This window comes from Sardina pilchardus, chromosome 3 (genome assembly GCF_963854185.1).
Source record: "Sardina pilchardus chromosome 3, fSarPil1.1, whole genome shotgun sequence".
NCBI lineage: Eukaryota > Metazoa > Chordata > Actinopteri > Clupeiformes > Clupeidae > Sardina > Sardina pilchardus.
The window spans coordinates 38303160-38325190 of record NC_084996.1 but is presented as its reverse complement, the minus strand read 5'-3'; the positions used below and the strand labels follow the sequence as shown (position 1 = coordinate 38325190).

The window sequence follows — 22031 nt, the reverse complement described above, 5'->3', positions numbered from 1 at the left end:
CAAATGACGTTTTAAATATTTTTCACTTTTAATCGAACATATTAGACAACCGCTTCTACATCATGATAGATATGATTTTTAACCAAATTACAATTCATAAAAGATCACTCATCTTCATAACATGCCATAGAGAATCTGAAATAAATTAAACGCAGATGTCCAGAATCCAGAGTGCGTATTTACAAACCTGACAACGCTTACAAACCTATATACACAGGCCATAGCCACAGGCCACAATAGTGCTCAATAACTTAACGGGTGAATTTACAAGAACAGGGTAAATAAAGGGAGCGGAAAACAATAAATAAAAAAGCCCACCCTGACTTAAGTGCTCCTTTCACTCCAAAAGGCTGATGGGTAAGGGTGCGACAAACGTGGAAACCAGGAGAGACAGCACCATGGTGGAAATCCAAAGGGGGGAAAAAAAACGTGAAGAACAGAGTGAACTGCTCGAGGAAATAAACGTGTTCAAACAGAGGCACGTGGAACAGAGGGATGAGACTCTTTCACGTCAGAAAGACATTCACTCGGCAAAATTCAAAGTTATTCTTTTTCTAAACAGGACCAGCTCTATGATTCAGTTTGACCTAAAAAAAAAAAAAAAAAACCTAAAAAACAAAACAAAAAATAAAATAAATAAATAATAATAAAAAAAATAAGCAGAGTGGAAAAGCCAGCCAAAAGTGTCCTCGCTGATAACAGTACTTGACGGGTCACAAGATGATTGCAAACCTCACCACATGCAACGCCCTGGATTACTCTCAGAACGAAACTCACTCCTGTTCAGATGATGGTGGTGTACAAGGCGGTGATGACCATAAACCGGTAATGCTGACCGAGGGTTGTCCACCCCGTGAATAGTAACGGTAACAGGGTGCTATTTGGCGCAGGTGATTATTCCGGGCTGTTAAACGTCAGGAGGTCTTTTCGGCCATACTTCAGCTAGACCATCTGCTCCAAAAACTCTTGCTTGCTCTCTTTGGACAACTGCTGCTCCCAGACAACCTGGCTGTGCTAACAGCTGTCCTGTGTCATTTCAGTCACTTGTGTGGCTGTGAGGAGGGTCCATCACATACCACATACCACACACACACACACACACACACACAGGCACGCATACACACTCGCACACACGCATACTCTTTGCATTGAAAAGCATACAGTATAATGAACTTCAAAAAAGAAAAAAAAATCCCTTTTTCTGACAATTTTTAAATACATTTCTTTTATCTGTGCAACACATTCGAATGCCAAAAAAAAAAAAAAAAGAATAAAATAAAATGCAGCTCTTGCGGTCCGAGCCGAAGACCTTTGTCACGTGGAGCTGGTTTGTGGGAGAGGAGCCGGTAGCTGCTGAAAGTCCACTCGATTGTGGAGCTGTGGCGAAGCCAGCCAAACATTCACTTGCACGTTCACATGTTACACCTGACATGAACCTGCCAGGCAAACATGGAGAACGCCATCTCCTTCCAGCAAACACACACACACAGTCCCACACATATTTCACACCGCAGCGCTGCACAGTCCTTGCTGCATTCTTGCTTTCTTCTTCACACACACACACACACACACACACACACTTACTGGCCATGATCAGTTTCATTTTAAGCACACACAAGCTCTCTCGACCATTTCTCTCTCTCTCTCTCTCATGTCTTTATCCACAACACCAATTTTGCACTCTTTCATGAGTCCTCTCCATGCTCTGTCCATCTGCTAGGGAAGGGGTTGGGGGGGCACGGTGGGTCTCTCACACACTGAGGGGCAGCATGCCGGGCGGAGACACCGTTCGTGGGGGGGCCATGGTTGTCAGGGAGCTGGGGTCCAAACCGTTCATGGTCCTAAAACAGAGATCACAGTGGACGAACACACATCAAACAATGACTCAGCAAAATGCCCCAGAGTGCTGACTAAGACGGCGTTACTTTATGGCGAGATAGAGGACATGCAAACCCAGAGGTACAGTGGTCTTCATAGGGATCCTAAGTCTGTTGCTGTATATGTTCCCATCACGGCATCACAAGAGAAGTTCTTATTATGTTCCCCACGTTACAGAAGAGGCTCTTACGTTACGTATATGCTATCATAAGAGAGGTTCTTACATTACTTATCATATCACATGAGAGGTCCTTACATTACTTATTACATCATAAGAGAGGTCCTAACATTATGTTTGTCACATCACAGAGGCCCTTACATTTAGTGTATGGTATCACAAGAGAGGCCCTTATGTTTAGTGTATGGTATCACAAGAGAGGCCCTTACGTTTAGTGTATGGTATCACAAGAGAGGCCCTTACATTTAGTGTATGGTATCACAAGAGAGGCCCTTACATTTAGTGTATGGTATCACAAGAGAGGCCCTTACATTTAGTGTATGGTATCACAAGAGAGGCCCTTACGTTTAGTGTATGGTATCACAAGAGAGGCCCTTACATTTAGTGTATGGTATCACAAGAGAGGCCCTTACGTTTTGTCGAAGTACGTCGTGTGCAGTGAATGCGAGAACTTGGTAGCGTTGCTATTGATCAGATTCCCATTTCCTGTGTAGTTTTTCCTCGCCGTCTGGTCCTTGGCGAAGTTCCGACAGGCGGCTAGTTTGGACTCCAATGCCTGCAGATAATCACATTCAGTTCAGTGAATCTTGTGACAAAATAGTGTGGCCATACACAGTCACTCAGAAGCCCTAGCAAAGACTCAGCGAAGTGACAATCTACTGTAGCCCATCTTACCCCGACTTTTCGTAAGAGGTCTCCAACGATGTTGAGAGCTGAGATTCTGGCCGAAGGGGTCAAAGCTGAGTTCCCATTGGTCAAGTTCCCATTGGTCAACACTAATGAGAGAGGGAGAGAGAGAGAGATCAGGACTGAGAAGGGCTCCTTCTGGACAAAGAGCTAAGACATAAGATAGAATAATGTAGAAACTCTGACTGTGCGTGTGTATGTGCCTGTGTGTGTGTGTGTGTGTGTGTGTGTGTGTGTGTGTGTGTGTGTGTGTTAGGGCTGTCAAAGTGTGTGTGTTAGGGCTGTCTAAATTCGAAGTAATATTCGAATAGTTTTAAAAATCAGACATTCGATTATGAAAATGAATATTCGAATGTGTAAAAACACACCCGCAGTAGCAGAGGCGCCGCTGTCTGCTTTGTGAGTGAATGCGCTCATAGGATGCGCTGCGTGAAGGATCAGGGACAGGTGACAGGAGCCGCATGAGCACAGTCATTATTGAAAGTTGACTTCATTGGAAGACGGCAGAAGGTGCAGAGCCCAACTCGACCGCAGCAGAGAACGTGATTTTAACCCCCTAAAATCTTAAAAGCCATGCCTGGAAGTACAGTAGGCTACTTTTTTGTATATCGTAAGTAGCCTACTTTGGATTTTTGGAGGCGCGAAATCAAGTAGTATGCATGTAAGATACAGTTAGCATACCATTCTACCACTAGTAATGAGGTCACATTTCGAAAATGTGCACCCAAATGAGCATAGCATAATGTGTGGAACAGCTAAACAGCCACGTAGGCTATTGACACTTATTTTGCACGCCCGCCGCCACAAGCTCTGTCTGCAACAAGAGAAGGGGCAGCCTGGCCTCACCAAAAGGCGTAGAATGACACACCGGTTTCTTAAGTCATCTGCCGTGTTATTTGACGCATTTCATGCTTTTGGCGTACAATGCCGCGCTCTTAAGCGTCCATTTCAGCAGGCCATCACGCAGAAATTAATTTCGTTCATTTGTAAGGAGACCGATCAGTGTCGTGGATGGGGCAGGCTTCAGGGAGTTCTGTCAAGCAATGTAGTCTACCGTATCCCTGTGTAACAGTCACCAATAGCCTAGAATCGAAACAACAACTTTTGGGATTAAAAGCTGAGGAGCAGATTAACGACGCGATGTAACAGCACATGAAACTGAAGTCGGGATAGCCCACTGTAAAACTTAATTTAATAATATTTGTTTCAATCATTGAATGAAGCCTGCTATAGCCTATTTGGGACAAGAGTCACGATCTTAAATTGCTTGTAGGCTACAAAAATCTTTATCAGCACTCAACATTTGTTTGTTGTTGTTCATTTTTGTTGTGCGCAGAGAGCTAGGTGCGCAACAAACGCGAGGGTGCGGGAGAGAGAGAGAAAGTGTGTGTGTGAGTGCGAGAGAGCAAGCGAGAGTGAGGTCTGCGGTGTTGACCTTTGATTTACTTGTTTTTGAGTAGGCAATAGCAGGCAAATATATTTATACTTAAATGAACTACCTTTTACAAGTAGTTATGTCTCTTTGTATTAATTTATTAATTTGTCCTGTTATTGACGTAATGCGCGTCATGGACAAAATGCGCAACCAGATATTCGAATATAATCGAATCAATCTGTTTTTTTAGAGTGAATATTCGAACGTCATTTTTGAGCAATTTTGACAGCCCTAGTGTGTGTGTGTGTGTGTGTGTGTGTGTGTGTGTGTGTGTGTGGCAAGCAGGTGCACAAGAGAGGGTGTGCACGAGAGTTTGTATTGGTGAAGACACCAGAGAAAGAGCAACAGAAGAAAAGAAAGAAACAAGGCAGTTTGTGTGTTTGTGTGAGGGAAGGAGAGAGAGAGAGAGAGAAAGAACAAGAGAGACAGAGAAAGAGAGAGAGAGCAAGAGAGACAGAAAGAGAGAGCACGCATGTGGTACCTTTCTGCGTGATGAAGGGGTGCTCGATGTTCTTCCCCACTGGCGTGGCTGGTAGGGACAGGGAAGCCTGCACCGCCGTGTCCATCTTATCGATGTCCAGCGTGGGCGAGCTGGGCGCGGACATGCGCGTGGTGTCCGTCGTCCTCTCCCGAACCGCCAGCTCCTGCCTCAGGTCTGCAGGGAACAACAATGTTGACCAAACGCTATTTATATGGCTCCATAGTTTTATTTTATTTTTTACTTATTTACTGCTTGAGATCCATCCTCACTTGGTGCAATGGATATTTCGTTGTATTCTTTTACAATGACAATAAAAGGAATCTGAATCTGAATCAGTGTTTCTGAAATATCTGTGTAGCTCAACTTGAGGTTGAGGTGGTAAGGAGTTTCTGACATCTATACTATGAGTTCAATACCAAATGGAGCACACACACACACACACACACACACACACACACACACACACACACACACACACACACACACACACACACACACACACACACACACACACACACACACACACACACACACACACACACACACACACACACACACACACACACACACACACACACACACACACACACACACTATGCATCACTCTGGATGAAAGCGTCTACTAAATGGATAACCGTAAATGTATAGGAGTACTGAGAGGCACCCCATCAGGGGGCATCATAAAACTACAATCCCCAGGAAGAGCTGAGGAGGGGAGTGAGGAGACTGAGAGCTTGTCTGGTCAGTTAAGTACCTCTGGCCTCGTCCTTCAGCCTCTGCACGGACACCAGCAGCGACTCCTTCTCGTCCAGCTCGCTCTCCAGGAAGGCGTTCCTCTCGATGGCCTGGTTCAGCCGCTGCTCAAAGTCCTCCAGGGACACGATGGTGGCCCTGAGAGAGAGCACAAGACAGCACGTCAGGACACACACAAACACACACACACACACAAAGCCAGCACGTCGCCAACACTTAATCCAAAATGACTTACATATGTCCACTATATTATTAGTCATTACATTGTCCCCAGTGCACACAAAAGTAAGACACACACTGCCACACACACACACACACACGCACATAGACAAACAGACGCACACGCCAAAAGCCCAGGGTACACACAGTGCTGTGGGAGGGGCAGATCTCTTTGTTCTGAGTGCGTCACCACCACTCAATGGCTGATAATGATGAGAGCTGAATACGGTCAGTCGAAACTTAAAGAGTTATGTCCAATTAATAACACCTCATTTTCACACAGTCGTCCAGATCAGTGGGGAGTTGCCATGACTTACTACATTACTACACTTGTGTGGCTAGCTCACAGAACTCCCGTAGTGAAATTCCTCCCCTGAATCTCCATGTTTAGGTGTACATATTACTTCAAAATAAAGCATTTACAAGATATAGAGAATGGGAATGTGCCGTTGCGGACATTTTCGTGGTTGCGCCGCGGTGGCGTCTGGGATACATAGTGAGGCCACTTGTACGCTGCTGCCAATGCTGCATCATTGTAAACATTGTAAAACATTGCTAACTGGCTGTTTCTAACACTGTTTTTCACACATCATGGTATGAACCTGTTGTGTTGTTGGATGTAACGTCCGTGCCTACGATCGTCAGGTAAAAAAAATCAACAACGGAGTGTCTTTTTATTACTTTCAGGATCTCACGTCCACTCTCCAGACGGTCCGTCATAGGGATCCATGTTACCGATCAAAGATATCTTTTCTATATAACGTTTCCTCGCGTCCGGCAGGAGCTTGTCTCTGTACGGTCCATTACTACTTCTACTACTAGTTTTTAGCATAGTAGCCTAAATGTTTACATCTAGTGTTACTGTTTTGGCTAGCCGATTTTGTTCGAAATACCATGGGTTTCTTGTTTATAATTCGCGCCGCGGCCTCACCTAATGGAGGAAAACGCCCTTTTTGTCCCAGAATGCATTGCGCCGCTGACTTCCGTTCCCATTCTTTATAAAGGCTACAATGTTTTGTACTAATGTTTTCACTACTTCACTGGGCTGTCATGACCCATACAGAAATCCTAACTAACTCTTAAGAGGCCTGTGACTGAGCACAGTATGTATCATGGGCGACTGATGACTACCTTTATATAATGTACGCATAAATGGACGACTGCAAACTATTGTTTTAGATGCTGTTCGCATAAATGGTCGACTGCTGACTACCTTTAGATGCTGTATGCATAAATGGACGACTGCAAACTACCGTTTTAGATGCTGTTTGCATAAATGGTCGACTGCTGACTACCTTTAGATGCTGTATGCATAAATGGACGACTGCAAACTACCGTTTTAGATGCTGTTTGCATAAATGGTCGACTGCTGACTACCTTTAGATGCTGTATGCATAAATGGGCGACTGCAAACTACCTTTGTAGATGCTGTACGCATAAAAAAAAGGTGACTGCTGACAATCTTTAGATGCTGTCTGCATAAATGGCCGACTGCTGACTCCATTGAAATGCTGTGCGTATAAGTGGGCGACTGCGGCCTCCCTTTAGACGCTGTAGGCAGAAGTGTGTGCGTGTAGTACCTCTTGGCCCTCTCCAGGTCGTCGTTGGCCTGCTCCAGCTCCCTGACGTATTTGTGCAGCTGCTCCTTGATGCCGCGCGTCTGCACCAGGTCGTCCTCCAGCATGGAGATCTGCTTGTAGCTCTGGGCATACTGCTGCTCCAGTTTCTCCTGCAGGGGGAGGGAGAGAGAGAAGGTAAGAGAGGGAGAGAGAGAGGGAGAGAGAGAGAGAGAGTTAGAGTTAGAGTTAGAGTTAGAGAGAGAGAGAGAGAGAGAGAGAGAGAGGGAGAGCGAAAGGGAGAGAGAGAGAGACAGAGAAAAACAGAAAAAAACTAATTTATCCTGATGCATTCCCTCTCTACTGGGACAGAGCTGACAGGGGCATGGAAGGACGAGGAGGAGGAGGAGGAGGAGAAAGAGGAGGAAGAGGAGGAGGAGGAAGAAGAACATGCTAGGGGTGGCCCATCCCTGCTTCCCTCAGACAAGTTAACCCACATTCCCTTCCCCTGGTTAGCTCCGAGCACTCCTGGTTTTCCCAGCCACTCCTGCATGCTCTGGGGACTAGAGGAACACTGTGACCCATATCCTCCCGTAACAAGATCAAGGTCAAACACAGGTGTGCTCCTACGACCTCCGCACTCCAGCCAAACTGTAAGCACCATGTGCCCGACCCAGCGGTGTCGTCTAGTTAGCCGTAGTGGTGGGTATACTGTGATCAAGCCCAAATGTTAATACACATCCTTGCCTATTTTAAATAGGTATCCTGAAACGGTGATGCTTTTTAAGTGGGTAAACTGCGTAGTCCTGCGTATCACGTACAGTAGGCTACACCACTGACGCTACCGGGTTTAAATTCCACCGGGTCGATCTGCCTGACACAGCGACCTGAGATTGTTACACTGAACAGTGTGTGTGTGTGTGTGTGTGTGTGCCAGGAAGTGTGTTTACTCACAGCGCGTCCTGACAAGAGGGGGCTCACATCAGTTTAGGCTTATTTTAACTGCCTTGATCCTGCCATCCAATTATAGCGCAGTGAAGGATTAACCATAGGAGGGGTGTGTGAACACACACACACACACAAACACACACAGGATTGGACTGGGTCAGGGCACAATGACCACTGATCTAATTGGCCTGACCACAGTGACTACACTACCCTTAGGGAATACTTAGGATTCATTCACAGAATTCACCAACAGAAGGTGAGGACAAACACAGAGCAGGCGTGGAGGACAAAAGGGCAACGCTTGCTTTCTTTTGGGACACTAGACACTAGCTGGCCCGCACACTGTATATGAGCTCCAGAAATATATACTTTATTACCTCCGCCAAGGAGGTTCTGTTTTCATCAGGGTTGGTTTGTTTGTTTGCTTGTTTGTTTGTCTGTCTGTCTGTTCGCAAGATAACTCAATGTAATCGAAATCCAATCACTTACTTTTTTTCAGGAGAGGTCTGAAATGACCCAAGTAAGAAACAATTCAATTTTGGGAGTAATTCTCATCACCGTCTGGATCCAGGAGGCAGTTATGTTTTCGCTTGGCGGAGGTCTGCGCTCTCTGAGTGCTTTTCTAGTTCACTCTAAAAAGGCAACGTTTTGGTCTCAACAGATCTTCATCAGGCGAATGAAGTGAATAAAGAAGAATACATTTCTGGAGCTCATGTACAGTGCGCAGGCAATCTCTCTTTGCACAGAGACACATTTTGTCTGGCACCTGTGAAAATATATTTTGGATGTGCGCACCCCTTTCCACAATCACTAGACACTAGCTCCCAATATAAAGTTGGTTTGGTTTGGTACTCTATTTTCAAAAAATTAGGACCGTTTGTCTTCTTGAGGCACAGTGTGTACAGTTCTGTTACCCTGGGCTAAGACCGTCTACTTCCTTAACTTCAAGCAGATACTGGTGAAACGGATCTACTTTTACTGGTCAAATGGACTACTTTTCTATATGTAAAGCACACTGAATGACCTCTGTGTATGAAATGCGCTATACAAATAAACTTGACTTGACTTGACTACTCCAGGTGAGCGCTTCCTACCTTCAGGGACTCCACCTCGTTCTTGAGCCTCTGGTTCTCGGCCTGCAGGTCGCGGATGCGGTGCTCGGCCTGCCCCAGCTGGGCCTCCAGCTCGGCCTCCAGCTCCCGGCTGCCCTCCTGGAACTCCTGCAGCTCCTCCTGGGCGTCATGGCAACTGCAGCGGCCAAAGGAGAAGAGAGAGAAGACAGGGGGTCAGGAGTGGGGTGAGGAGGGTGAGGAGGAGGAGGAGGAAGAGGAGGAGGAGGTGGAGCGGGTGTCTGTCCGAGGCCATTCATTCACTTCATAGTCTAGTGCCTGCATTGCTTTAGCCATCTGCCAACAGAACACACACACCCCTCCCCTCCCCGCCCCTCCCTCCATGATTTTCTATTCATGTATAATTCAGTTCGGCGTGACATGGCTCGTCCTAGAGAAGCTGGCATCTGCTCCCGGCGGAGCTAACGACTTACAGACACAGGGGCCCAGTTCAGTAATGTAATAAAGTGCACGAGCGGCAGGCACGCACACAGACGGTGTGGCAGGACAGGAATACAACTCAGATCATTAAATCACAGGGAGGGAGGGAGGGATCCGACACTCACGTGCCTCATAGCCAAAGTCAGGTCATTAAATCACAGAGACGGAGAGAGACAGAGAGAAACAGAGAGAGAGAGACAGACAGACAGACAGAAAGAGAGAGATGGAGAAAGAGACAGAAGGAGAGAGAGAACAAGAGTGAAATAAAAAGAAATGGAGGGAGAGGGAACGAAAGAAAGAGGGAGCGAGAGTGAAAGAAAGAGCCCATCTCCCTCACATGCTCCACATCTAAGCACCGGTCATAAAAAGAGAGAGAGCGAGAGTGACAGGGCAGAAAAAGGAGAGCGAGAGAGAGAGGGAGCGAGACCATCTCTGTCAAGTGCTCTATAGCCGTGGTGGCCCTAACTGGGAAGGCAACACTTGTGCTTAACCTGAAGTGTACACAAAGCACTAGTCAGCTCGTCTGGTCACAAAGCAGCGTGTGGGCTAATTATAAAAAGAGCTGAAGTCGAGTCGAGTCGTGCCGGACAGACAGGACACACGTGCTGGTGCAGATGGGGCTGGGGGGTCACGTCCTGCATGACCCGTCTCAGGTCAGGGGTGAGAGGTCGGCGTTCTAGGGTGCGGGACCTACCAAGCAAGTGATGAGGGTAGTTATTGGGGTCGGTGTGTGTGTGTGTGTGTGTGTGTGTGTGTGTGTGTGTGGCAGTGTTTTGAATGTACAGCTGGCCGATCTCCCATTCCTGCTGGCAGCAGAGCGCCTTAAATAAAAAAGGCACAGTCACACTTAGCGCTGCCGTAGCGGCGGCGACAGACACCAAGGCTGCCTCATCAGCACAACCTTAAATAACACCCCGGCAGGAAAACGCTCCGCAAGTCACGCCAGCTGGCACAAAGCGCACACCTCCTTCCAGGTCTTTCTTCATCACGTCATATCGAAAGACTCAGGAGAAGAACTTAAAGAGAGTCCTCAGTCAATGCCGTCCTTGCCCGTTTGGCCATTTCTGTGTCCTTCGGAAGGCACACACACACTGTGCATGTTAAATGATTCATTATAAACTAGCCTGGTTCATGGGAGATGCGGCATGCTGTTTCTTACTGAGCGGTTACAATCAAGGTAACTGCACAGTGGGAAACGAGAGAAAATGTTCCCTTCCCACGTTTGTGGCGTCTGAGCGAGGTTACAGAAGTTGCAGACTGCGGTGTCATTTTCCTGGTCCATTTGCCTCGACAGGAAATTCTTGGGATTCTAAGCGCTTCCCGTGGTCCACCGGAACCTGGCGGGGTCTCCTGACACGCCGTCTGACTCAACTCAAGCAGAAGCTGCACATGTGGACGTGTGTGTTTCTAGGAAGTGTGTGAGCTTGTTTGTGTCAGAGAGAGAAAAACCGAACGAGAGAAAGAGGAAACTAAGAAAGAAAGAAAGAAAGAAAGAAAGAAAAGACAGTGAGAGAGACTTGTGTTGTGTGCTTTTTTGTTTATACAGTCTAGATATCCTTGTTCTGTGTCCTTTTTGATAATTTACTAATGCCTGTTTTGGCACTGCACATTGAGGCAGGGGGGTGAGAAAGAATATGTTTATGTGTGTGTGTGTGTGTGTGTGTGTGTGTGTGCATATAAAATATGTGTTGGTGGAACAACTGGGCCATCAGACAGCACACTGCCAGCACTCTCCCCAGCAGCAGCAGCAGCAGCAGCAGCACCTGTATGGGGCCCAGAGCTGTAGCTCTCGCTCCACTCCACAGCTGTTTCACACACGGCCAAGCCTCTACTCTACAGCACTCTGTCCACTCTCCTAATATGGTCACAGAGGAAACCAGGGGGAAAAAACCCCCAAACATACGCTTTGCAGATAACAGACCGCAGACACTTCAAACCAACCACGATCATGTGTGGTGTTGTAATAAAACGCAGATGTTATTTTTCCCTTTCTTTTGTGCGTACTAAAACAGTAAGTCAGTAGTAAAACAAAGAGTCCATCCGAGACAAGGCACAAAGTACAGCGCAATCAAAATCTATAAAATATCCCTCTGTTCAGCAACTCTCTGAACACTTCAGCGGGCTGGACATTGACACTGGCGGCCGGTGTGTCCAGGTTATTACGCAACGCTGAAGGTCTGAGACTGTTGGCAGCACACACCACATTGGCCTCGGCTCTGGGCTAAGCGCTTTACAGTAAGTCTGGTCACAGAGCCACTGTGTGTGTGTGTGTGTGTGTGTGTGTGTGTGTGTGTACAGTACTTCAGTCTACTCTCCCTCTCTCAAGCAGGTCTCTTTGTTCCTTGGGAGGCCTTTAAAAACCTGAGCTTTCCAAGTCACATCCGCCTCCGATAACCCCATTCGGCTGCGGCGGCCGAGAGCACACACAATAGTGAACCTTCCTGACCGAACGAGGCTGCTGATCTAGGTGCCCGGCTGGGTGTCGACGGATTACACGAAAGTGAAAATGTGCACTGTGGTGACTCAGGATTCAAACAATGCTAGGGAAAAAAAAAAAAGGAAAAAAAAATCATACGCTGGCGTCATGTGACATGCAACATGCCCACGACGTCACAAGCCTTGTTTGTGTTTCATGTCCAGCTTTGTGAGCAGACAAAAAGGGCTCTCTTGTATGCAGGCCACAGTGCGAGCATGACTGTGTTCACGCTCGGATGAGCAGAGCTCTGGGAACACAAGGATGGCTGCCTGGAACCCTGAGGAAATTAGCACCAGAGAAAATCTCCTCAAGAGAGCTTTTGCTAGCAAGCGCAAAACACGAGAAAACAACTTACTTTGGAAAGGCTTCTGGACACAATCCTATTAACATTACTAAGACACTGTTTAGCGAATAGTGCAGTGAATGGACTTGATGTGCTGTATTTCCCACACTTGTACTGTTTTCAGTGTCTCACACACACACACACACACACACACACACACACACACACACACACACACACACACACACACACACACACACACACACACACACACACACACACACACACACACACACACACACACACACACACACACACACACACACACACACACACACACACACACACACACACACACACACACACACACACACACACACACACGGTACAGTATGTGATGCAGCCATTGGGACGCGATACACACCTTTGCTTGTACTTTAAGGACAGATTTTTCCAGTACTCAATTTCTTCGTCTTTTGAGGAGAACTTGGGCATCATCTCTGTGTCCATGGTAGGAAGGCCTGTAGGAATAAGACACATGAGACATGAGAAACACATTGTGACGTAGAACACCGGCGAAGCAGATCTAGCCAAACAGTCATCCATGTCATCTTCCCACCCACTCTCTCTCTAAGGGGCTGATGGTATGAGCTAACCACCACCCCACCCCCTTCTTCCCTGGTCAATGCCCACCCCTTGCACACTCACTCCTTACATCAAAGACAGTCCGCAAAGGATAAACATCCCTTTGCTTTAAAGCATACCAGAGACTACTACTCTGTGATCTCCAAGGAGGGTCCAACCCATGGCAGTGTGGTTTCATCAAGCCTGTGGAATTTACGACAATTAACTTTGTTGTTGTAATTTGCACAGGCAGACCACAGAGACTGATTCCGCTTCATTGCTGCACGGTCCTTACAGGCTGTGTGAAATGAGCTGGACGCATCTTTAATGATAAGCTGATGCACAATTATCACCTTCATGTGCCCCTCCTGACAGCCTCTAGTCCCCACCACAGGGCCAGGCTGAATCAATACACCTCATTCAAATTCTTGATTGCAAATTGTGCGTTCACAAATGCTTCCACAGTTCGTCTCTTTATTCTCCAGTGCCAAATTTCAGCTCAGGGCGTTTGCACCGACACCCACTTTGTGGAAAGTACACACTCCTCCATCCCCACAAAAAAATGACCTAAGGAACGGTTAGGTCAGGTCAGGTCAGGCCCTCACCACGCGTCAGAGAGCTCAACTAAATCCCCCTCAATCGAACTAAATAGATGCTCTGCTGCTGCGGAGAGGGGTGAAAATGCATGTCCAACTTCTCCTGGAGCTCAATGAAGGCGCACAAATACCCCTAATTAGCTGAGCGCTCTAATGCTCATTCACTGGCACAGGGACCTGAGCATGGCAAAGGTCCAACTCTGCCAGCCACCAACTCGTACATGAAACAACTTAGATCAGGTATGTTATGTCATTTTTCTTTAAAGGTAACCTCTCTGCATAGGCTGGGTGAACCATGCCTGAGCTAAAGATTGAGCTTAGTATGGTGAAAACCTGACTACTCTCTGCAGTGAATCAGAGGTGTTAATGATAGTGAGGGTTCTTTAAAAAAATACAAATAAATAAATAACACCCAACAACAGGTGATATGAGCCATACAGGCTTCAGCTTGTCACTGCAACCGCCCATCTAGTCATGTTGATCTGTGATGCTTCACTGCATGTCTAACCTTATAAAGTCTAAGTATGTGAAAGGAGGGAACTGCCATTTCAAATTAGCAGAGTCAGCACAAAGACAACAACCATTACGCTATTTTCACTAATGATGCAGGGCCAAGCAGCGGTGCCTACTTAAAATAGATACACGAAATGGAAAGAACTGGAAGGAAAGAACAGAGCACCAGAAAAAACCCCAGAAGGATGAAGCATAGACTGTAAGGAGTTACGGACTAGCTGCTGTTGCTAAGACAACGCTGTTGATAAACACACCCATTACAGGGCAGCCGAGTCATTTCCTATGAATCCAGCCAAACAACGCAATTTAGGCAGTGTAATGGAACCTGACCTGAGCTCTATATAAAAAAGGCATTTCCTTCTTTAACCAAAGTGAGCTCTACAACATCTGGCAAAATTGATTCAGATCTCTCTCTCTCACACTCTCTCACACTCTCTCACACTCTCTCACACTCTCTCTCACACACACACACACTCTCTCTCTCTCTCTCTCTCTCTCTCTCTCTCTCTCTCTCTCTCTCTCTCTCACACACACATTCTCTCTCTCACACACACACTCTCTCTCTCTCTCTCTCTCTCTCTCACACACACACTCACTCTCTCTCTCTCTCTCTCACACACACTCACTCTCTCACACACTGTCTCTCTCTCTCACACACTGTCTGTCTCTCTCTCACACACTGTCTGTCTCTCTCTCACACACTGTCTGTGTCTCTCTCTCACACAGTCTGTCTCTCTCTCTCACACACACACACACAGTAAACCAAAATATTGTGGTTGTCAAGGGCCCTGATACTGATATTCACACTGATCTTACTAAGAGCTCACTAGCATCGCACTGATGGAGGCGCTCACTACCAGCCCTGCTTCCTCTGGCTCCAGTGACCGCTCCAGACTTCCCTCTGGTCTTCCAGCTGGTCCATATGGAGGCCCGAGGGCTGGAATGCGAGCTCTCGCCTCACGTGGAGGCAAGCGGGGCGTTTCCTGTCACCGTCACCAGCCAGTTCAGCCGTCATGCCGGCAGCAAGGAGGACTATACAGGCTTGCACACACAGTAGCCTACAGCGGGGCTATACAACTGTGCATGGCATGGTTTCTATGAAAACCAACGCAAATCCACCCCCCTAGATGACACACAGAGATGCTTACTGCTAGCACAATACAACATTCTAGATGTCTCCGGTGCTAAAAGGTCCTGTCCTGGTCAGCCGTTTTCATACCTCAACTGCATGACACTATGTTGGGCTACAATGCTTGACCCTGGATAATGAAAAGAAGAGTACACACGTCTATAAATAAAAGATTAAACTATCCCTGTGTCTTTCAAATAACATTGTTATGCATTTGTAAACTTTGGAATAAATGTTATGCATCTGTAAACTGTTGAATAAATGTTTCTCTTATTTGCATGTGATATGACAATGTATCCACAACATGTAAGGTTTAAGACTGCAGCGTGGCCAGTACCACTGACAACTACCTTGCATATGCGCCCTTCAACGGGGTAAACATGTCAGAGACCATACTGCACCTGGCATACACTGTCAAAACAATCAACATACTCTTGCGGTTCCACCCAAATATCTGTGATGCAATAGAACCGCACATAATGACAATGACCTTTAAGAATTTGTTCAGCGACAGCAATTTTTTTTCTATGTAACATAACCATCTTTACTTGGCAAGCTTGGTTGGTAGAAGGGCCATTGCGGCCAAACCGGCGAGCAAGGCTCATCATGGGGTTTACCTGACAGGTTTCAAGAGGGCTACCGACCTCGCTTTGCATGAACATACCCTGATACCCTGTTACCCTTCACTGGGGTAACATGTTGCTTGCCATAACTAGAGCTTAGTTATCGCTGTAGTAGTAATTTGCAAACAAGGTTACCATTGCTACAGCTTAGCTGCCTGTCTTTTCACTGCGCTACCGGTTAGCTTGTTATCTTCATAGTAAACAAACAGAAGCTTAAACCTCATTAAGCAGAGGTACATGAAAATGATTAGCATGTTTACCCTACAACAACCCTTACGATCATGTATGATATTACAAGATTTTGGTTTACTTGCATTGCATAACAAAGTATCGAAAGACAAACATGATCTGTAGCTAGCCAGCTAGCTAACCTAAACGTCATAAAAATGCAAATGTCTCTGAATTTCGTGTCGTAGCACTGGAAAACAAGTTGTCATCCGACATTAACTCAACAATAACAAATGATCAACATACCAATCGCAGATTGTTGGTGAGAACGTTCTTCTTATGTCTATTTTCATAAATTAAAACCCCCGTTGCATCTTCCTTCGCTGACAGTACTAACCTAGCCGGCTGGCTGCCTCGGGTGGATCTAAAAGCGAAGTGCCAACGCGACTGATGTTGGCGATGTAGAAACGTAGTTTCCGGTAATAACGTCATGACATCAGCAACGACAACGTGCGAATTCCCGGCAAATTATGAGCATTTTCTTGGATCAGAGACACTTATATATTTAAAAAGACTTTGGTTGGATAGAAATATAGGCACATGCGGTGTTCTTTCACTTTTCTTTCGATGGACTAGACAAGAGACGATCTGACAACCCAACGTAATTAACTTGACTCGGTATTTAGTCTATTTTTGCCATATGGCAAAAATATTATTGTGGGGGCAGTGTGATGGCTCAGTGAATTAAAGTGATTACCCTGTAAAGTCGGCTTGTTTTTTTATTCTAATTTGTAGACTTCCAATTTATTCAAGTAGTCACGATAATAGCGTATGTGTAGATCACCCAGAAACAGGGCAGACTGCGTCGATCTAGGAATTCTGTAGGTGTCACACCTGATCGTACACATATCTCGCTCATTAACAAGACGCAAAGTAGCTACTGCCGTTATTGTGGCCACGGGTGGATACAAGTCAAACAGTAGGCTACATCCCTGCTCAATTTGGTGGGTGCAATTTCACCTCAAGGTAGCCGTATTGTCACACATTCTCACAGCAATCTAAATGCAAATAAAAGAGCTAGCCTATTTCCGTGGATTAACTGAGATATACCAGCTGTTTTGTGATACAGGTTTTGTTGTTCCCTACAATTTTGCGCATTGATGATTCCCAATACCAGTATTTTGTTTCTCAGTGTCATATGCCAAGTAATGCGCTAACCCGCACTGCCCAATGATGCCATCTGCTGGTAGGAAATACATTAGGAGCATCCTTGGACTGCCAGGGACTGAAACCAAGTTGTCGGGCCACATACGTAGGGAATAATACAAGAATATTATATTCCTGTTTGTATCTTGTGTTTTATGTGTCAGTGTCATTAGATTACAGTAGACGCTTAATGCGACAAAGCAACGTGAAACTTCACCTCAAAAGACCTATGGTGGGCGGTTCGAACGGCAAACTCTCACGGTGTATCCCATCTTTTCCCGGCTTGCACTGTAATTTAACTTTTGGCCACGTCCCCCAGGCCACGTCGCTCTGACTTCGCCATATTCCTTTGAATTAAGGCAAACAAGTGAGAAGTTTAGAGGAACAGGGTTCTTTGTAGAGCGCAAATAAGCAGGCAACAGTAATTTCTGCAGGACTAACGAGGTAAAGATGAACGTCTTCAGACTTACAGGGGATCTTTCTCATCTTGCAGCTATCATTATTCTGCTGCTCAAGATATGGAAAAGCAGGTCTTGCGCCGGTAAGTCTTTACGTTAATATAACCTGTTACTTTACTATGATCCATCATAATAATGCATTTAGATATTAGGCTGTTTATCCTATATGTAACCAATTAACCAAACAATACACGCATCTGTTGTAACAGTTAGTTGTAAACTGACTTGCTGTAACGCAAGGTGTTCTTGCTAATCGAGGCCTTGTTAGCAAACTAGCATAGCCTGCTAGGTAGTTAGTTAGCTAGGAAGCCACAGAAATCCGATGGTTGAAAGTAATAAATCACGTACCCTGTCCCCTCACACAAATAATCCTCAACTTTTAATGTGGACAGTATTGACACTAGTAGGGAAGGGGTGCAACACCTCAGCTGCTGTCCTCTAAAATAAGACATTGCTTAGCAAGTAAGCTAATGTTGTCTGTCTGTAACTGATATTAGGACGCTAGGCTTTGTAGGCTAGCGAAGTTGTCAGGTGTTATTTGGAACGTTGGCAACCTCCTCCGGTAATTTCTACAGACATAAATCGACCCTCACATTATTTTTTGGCCTACTATTGATGACTATTTAACAGAAAAAATCAATGTGAAATCACCGTGTTTGAATAGTTAGGTCTGATGGGATTCTGACGTGGCATAGTTAGCCGTGAAGTGACTAATTTGTCAACGTTCACATGCAAGCCGTAGGAGTGTGCTGAGTTGGCGATAACTCATTTTAGAAAGCCCCCACTCCACCCCTGACTTGCTTGCATCAGGACCACTACTCTTACCGAGCATTTTACTGCTGCAACCGGCATGCATTATTAACTAATTTCTTCATTCCGTAATATCTTAATTCCCATGACGTTTTAACAAGCAGAGTAAATCATTGCCGCGCCATTGTATGGTTTTTATGCTAGCAGGAGTGATATAATGATGGTTTCTAATATACTGACCTTAAACTGTCCCCTATGCTTATGTCTTCATTAAGTTATATTGAAATGTGTCCGACACCAACTCTTTTTTGTGTCTGATTGTGTTAAGAAATACACCCTCATTTTAGTGTGTGGGTGGGTGGGTATGTATTATCCATGCACTAATAAAATGTTTCTTTTTAAGGGATCTCTGGAAAGAGCCAGATTCTTTTTGCAACAGTGTTCACCACACGCTACCTGGACCTGCTCACCTCCTTCATCTCCCTCTACAACACGACCATGAAGGTGAGGCATTCAATATGGAAATGACCTCACAAGTGATGTCGCAGAATTAAGACGAAATAAGCTGGTAAAGGAGTAGTCAGTGATTTGCGTAGGATTTTGTGTTTGTTTGTGTTTATATTTCAATTTACTAGCAATTTTGTGCAAAAACATACGCTGCATTTTAATCAAGGACCAAACGAGAGACACCAAAGAAGTCACTCACTCACTCCTACATTCAGTAACCACAGAGAAATTCCACGGATGTTTTCGTTTGAGGGACAGGCTGCCTGCCACCCCTACTTTATTTCCATGTCCTGGTCTACAGAGATCGAGATGGTTGCTGATTATGAAAGAAAATGTTGTGGCCTTGAAATAGTGTAATACCCAAAAGGCACCTTTTAAAGGCTGGACAGGGTGTTTTCAAATATAGGCCCCAACTATTGACAATAACTCTCCCCCTCTCCTTGTTCTGCTACAGGTGATCTACATTGGCGCTTCATATGCCACTCTGTACCTGATTTACATGAAGTTCAAGGCAACCTATGATGGAAACCATGACAGCTTTAGAGTGGAGTTCCTGTTGGTTCCCGTCGGTGGTCTGTCTTTCTTAGTCAACCATGATTTCTCTCCCCTGGAGGTAAGGCTCATTTCTTTAATGTTTTCTTTAATCAACATTTCTTAAATGATAATTGTTTAAGGAAAGAGAAATAATTATCTACGACCAATGTAGAGAATTATTTCTCTTTCTTCTCACCCAAACTATTTACCTTGGACCAAAGAGACCACCCAACAATAATCAATTCATCACTAATGAACAAAGAGGACTGAGCACGCCACTGACCCTGAATATATGCATTGATTTGAATTTCTTTTTTCTCTCTCTCTCTCTCTCTCTCTCTCTCTCTCTCTCTCTCTCTCTACTTTTGCCGTACAGATCCTATGGACCTTCTCCATATACCTGGAGTCTGTAGCCATCCTTCCCCAGCTGTTTATGATCAGCAAGACTGGTGAGGCCGAGACCATCACTACCCATTATCTGTTCTTCCTGGGCTTGTACCGAACCCTCTATCTCTTCAACTGGATCTGGCGTTTCTACTCCGAGGGCTTCTTTGACATGATTGCCATCGTGGCTGGCATCGTTCAAACCATCCTGTACTGTGACTTCTTCTACTTGTACATTACCAAAGGTGAGTTCTGACAGGTCAGCCATGTCAGGGAAACAAGATGAAAGGACGATAAAAGCTCTTGATTGGCAATTAGATGCTAATGTATAAATGTATTATTTGTGTACTTATAAATGATAAATAAGCATGTAGTTACAGTGTGTGACAGGTAGAAAATATATTCTCAAGATTGATTAATTTATTAGTGGTTTCCCTTGCAAATCCAATTCTTGTCCTCAAATGTGAACGTAGTTGTATTTACATCTTTGGTGCATCCTCTGTTCACAGTGCTGAAAGGAAAGAAATTGAGCCTCCCAGCGTAAGTGCCAAGAGTTGGAGAATCATACTCTTACTAGACTGATTGTTTGTTTGGAGCTAACGTGAGATGCACAGGGACAGAGCACACAAAGGAAACACCACAAGCTTTATTGTGAGTATCTGCGAGTTCTGCCAAAACGTTCCGGAACACAAGCAAGGATTCTCTCTGGTCTGTGGAGCGTCTGGATGTCTGTTTTTGGCATCTTGCCTAAACTCCAAAGGACAAAAACTTTTGTATGTGTGAGGTGTCTTCATGCTTTAGCATCACAAAGGGGCTGACATGGTATAAACTGTATGCTTTATTACAATGCACAAATCCATAGGCATAAATACACATGAAATAAAATGTGATGTTCTGTGTCAAACTATTCTACAGGACATATTTACAATCCCCCACCCCCTAATCCTGGTATAAGCAATATTTCACCCAATTTAATATAACGACCAAATTCATGCCTTGATACAAAGTTAAATGATGAGCTATGCTGTACCTCTCTGTTTATGTAGAATCTATGCTTTTTTTTTCATTGGCTTAAAAGTGGTTCATACCCAAATTCAAAGTAATTGAACAGTAGCAAATTTTGTACAAACCTCCTTTTGAGTATCAGAGACATAGTTTCCAGGCTGTCTCAATTGCAATCCTAATGTTGGATCAACCTTATAATGAGCCACTAAAGCTGTGGCTGACTGTAATGGGTATGGATCAAAAACCTTGCAAAACATTGTCATTAATTTGATGTTCCTTGGCACATCTTTTTATATCTATCAGAACACCCTGCCACAGCCCTCTCTCGCACTGAACCTTGGTGGATTATACTAATTGTATATGGTCTCCATATAGCGATATGTTTTCCCCAATTAAGGATGTTGTAGATGTAATTCATACTAAAGATATATAATATTGTATGGCTGCGAATAACACTACCATTGAACAGGTGCCAGCCAGATGTTTCTCTTTGTAATGTTATAATATAGATGCAGTAATTTATCTTTGAAGACACTGTTTAATTGTATACAGTGCGCACATTGCAGAGTTCCTTGTTGATCTGATTTGTGAAGCTTTCTAAAGGAGAGTGTGTGGCATGGGTGAATATGGCGATTGTCAAGGTTTATCTATCTCTGGCCTTCTTCCAGTAGAACATTCTTCCTTGTCCTCCCCATTTTGGTCATTCCTTCCTAGAGATTTCCCCCCCCCCCCCTTTTTGTATTGCTACATGGTATCAGCTCCAATAAAGATCTTTTTTGAACACCGCCTCAACATTTGTTTTACAAATGGGATGATTTTATTAAAAGGTTCTTTCAGATTCAGGAGTGTAACAAAATATACAGTGTCCGTTACATGATCACAACAAGAAGTATAACAGTAAATCTAAACACAGTAAACAGCTTTTGACAAGGCCTTGCAAAGTGCAGACTGGGCAATTGCCCTGAGATAACATGGTAACATTTTTCAGTATAAGGATAATTTAGGATGTGTTCATCTGCATCCCTTAGCTGCAGCTTGGACTTTATTTACTGAATTCAGATGCTTTTTTTTTTTTTTGAAGTAGTGTCAT

The 22031-nt window shown here is 45.0% G+C and overlaps 2 protein-coding genes across 2 annotated transcripts; one reads left to right on the top strand and one right to left on the bottom strand.

Moving 5' to 3' along the window:
- Window positions 1-4: 4 nt before the first annotated feature.
- Window positions 5-16523, bottom strand: ndel1b (nudE neurodevelopment protein 1-like 1b). Its single transcript, XM_062533214.1, has 9 exons — window positions 16404-16523; window positions 12869-12965; window positions 9230-9383; window positions 7212-7360; window positions 5414-5550; window positions 4660-4833; window positions 2732-2832; window positions 2470-2612; window positions 5-1841 (listed from the first exon to the last, which is right to left on the bottom strand). Exons 2-9 carry the CDS (start codon window positions 12952-12954, stop codon window positions 1751-1753), a joined length of 1035 nt encoding a protein of 344 aa, XP_062389198.1. The 5' UTR covers window positions 12955-12965; window positions 16404-16523; the 3' UTR covers window positions 5-1750.
- Window positions 16524-17584: 1061 nt separating this feature from the next.
- LOC134077542 (ER lumen protein-retaining receptor 2-like) lies at window positions 17585-21733 on the top strand. The gene is made up of 5 exons (XM_062533209.1): window positions 17585-17844; window positions 18915-19015; window positions 19473-19631; window positions 19929-20181; window positions 20446-21733. Exons 1-5 carry the CDS (start codon window positions 17754-17756, stop codon window positions 20478-20480), a joined length of 639 nt encoding a protein of 212 aa, XP_062389193.1. The 5' UTR covers window positions 17585-17753; the 3' UTR covers window positions 20481-21733.
- Window positions 21734-22031: the final 298 nt, after the last annotated feature.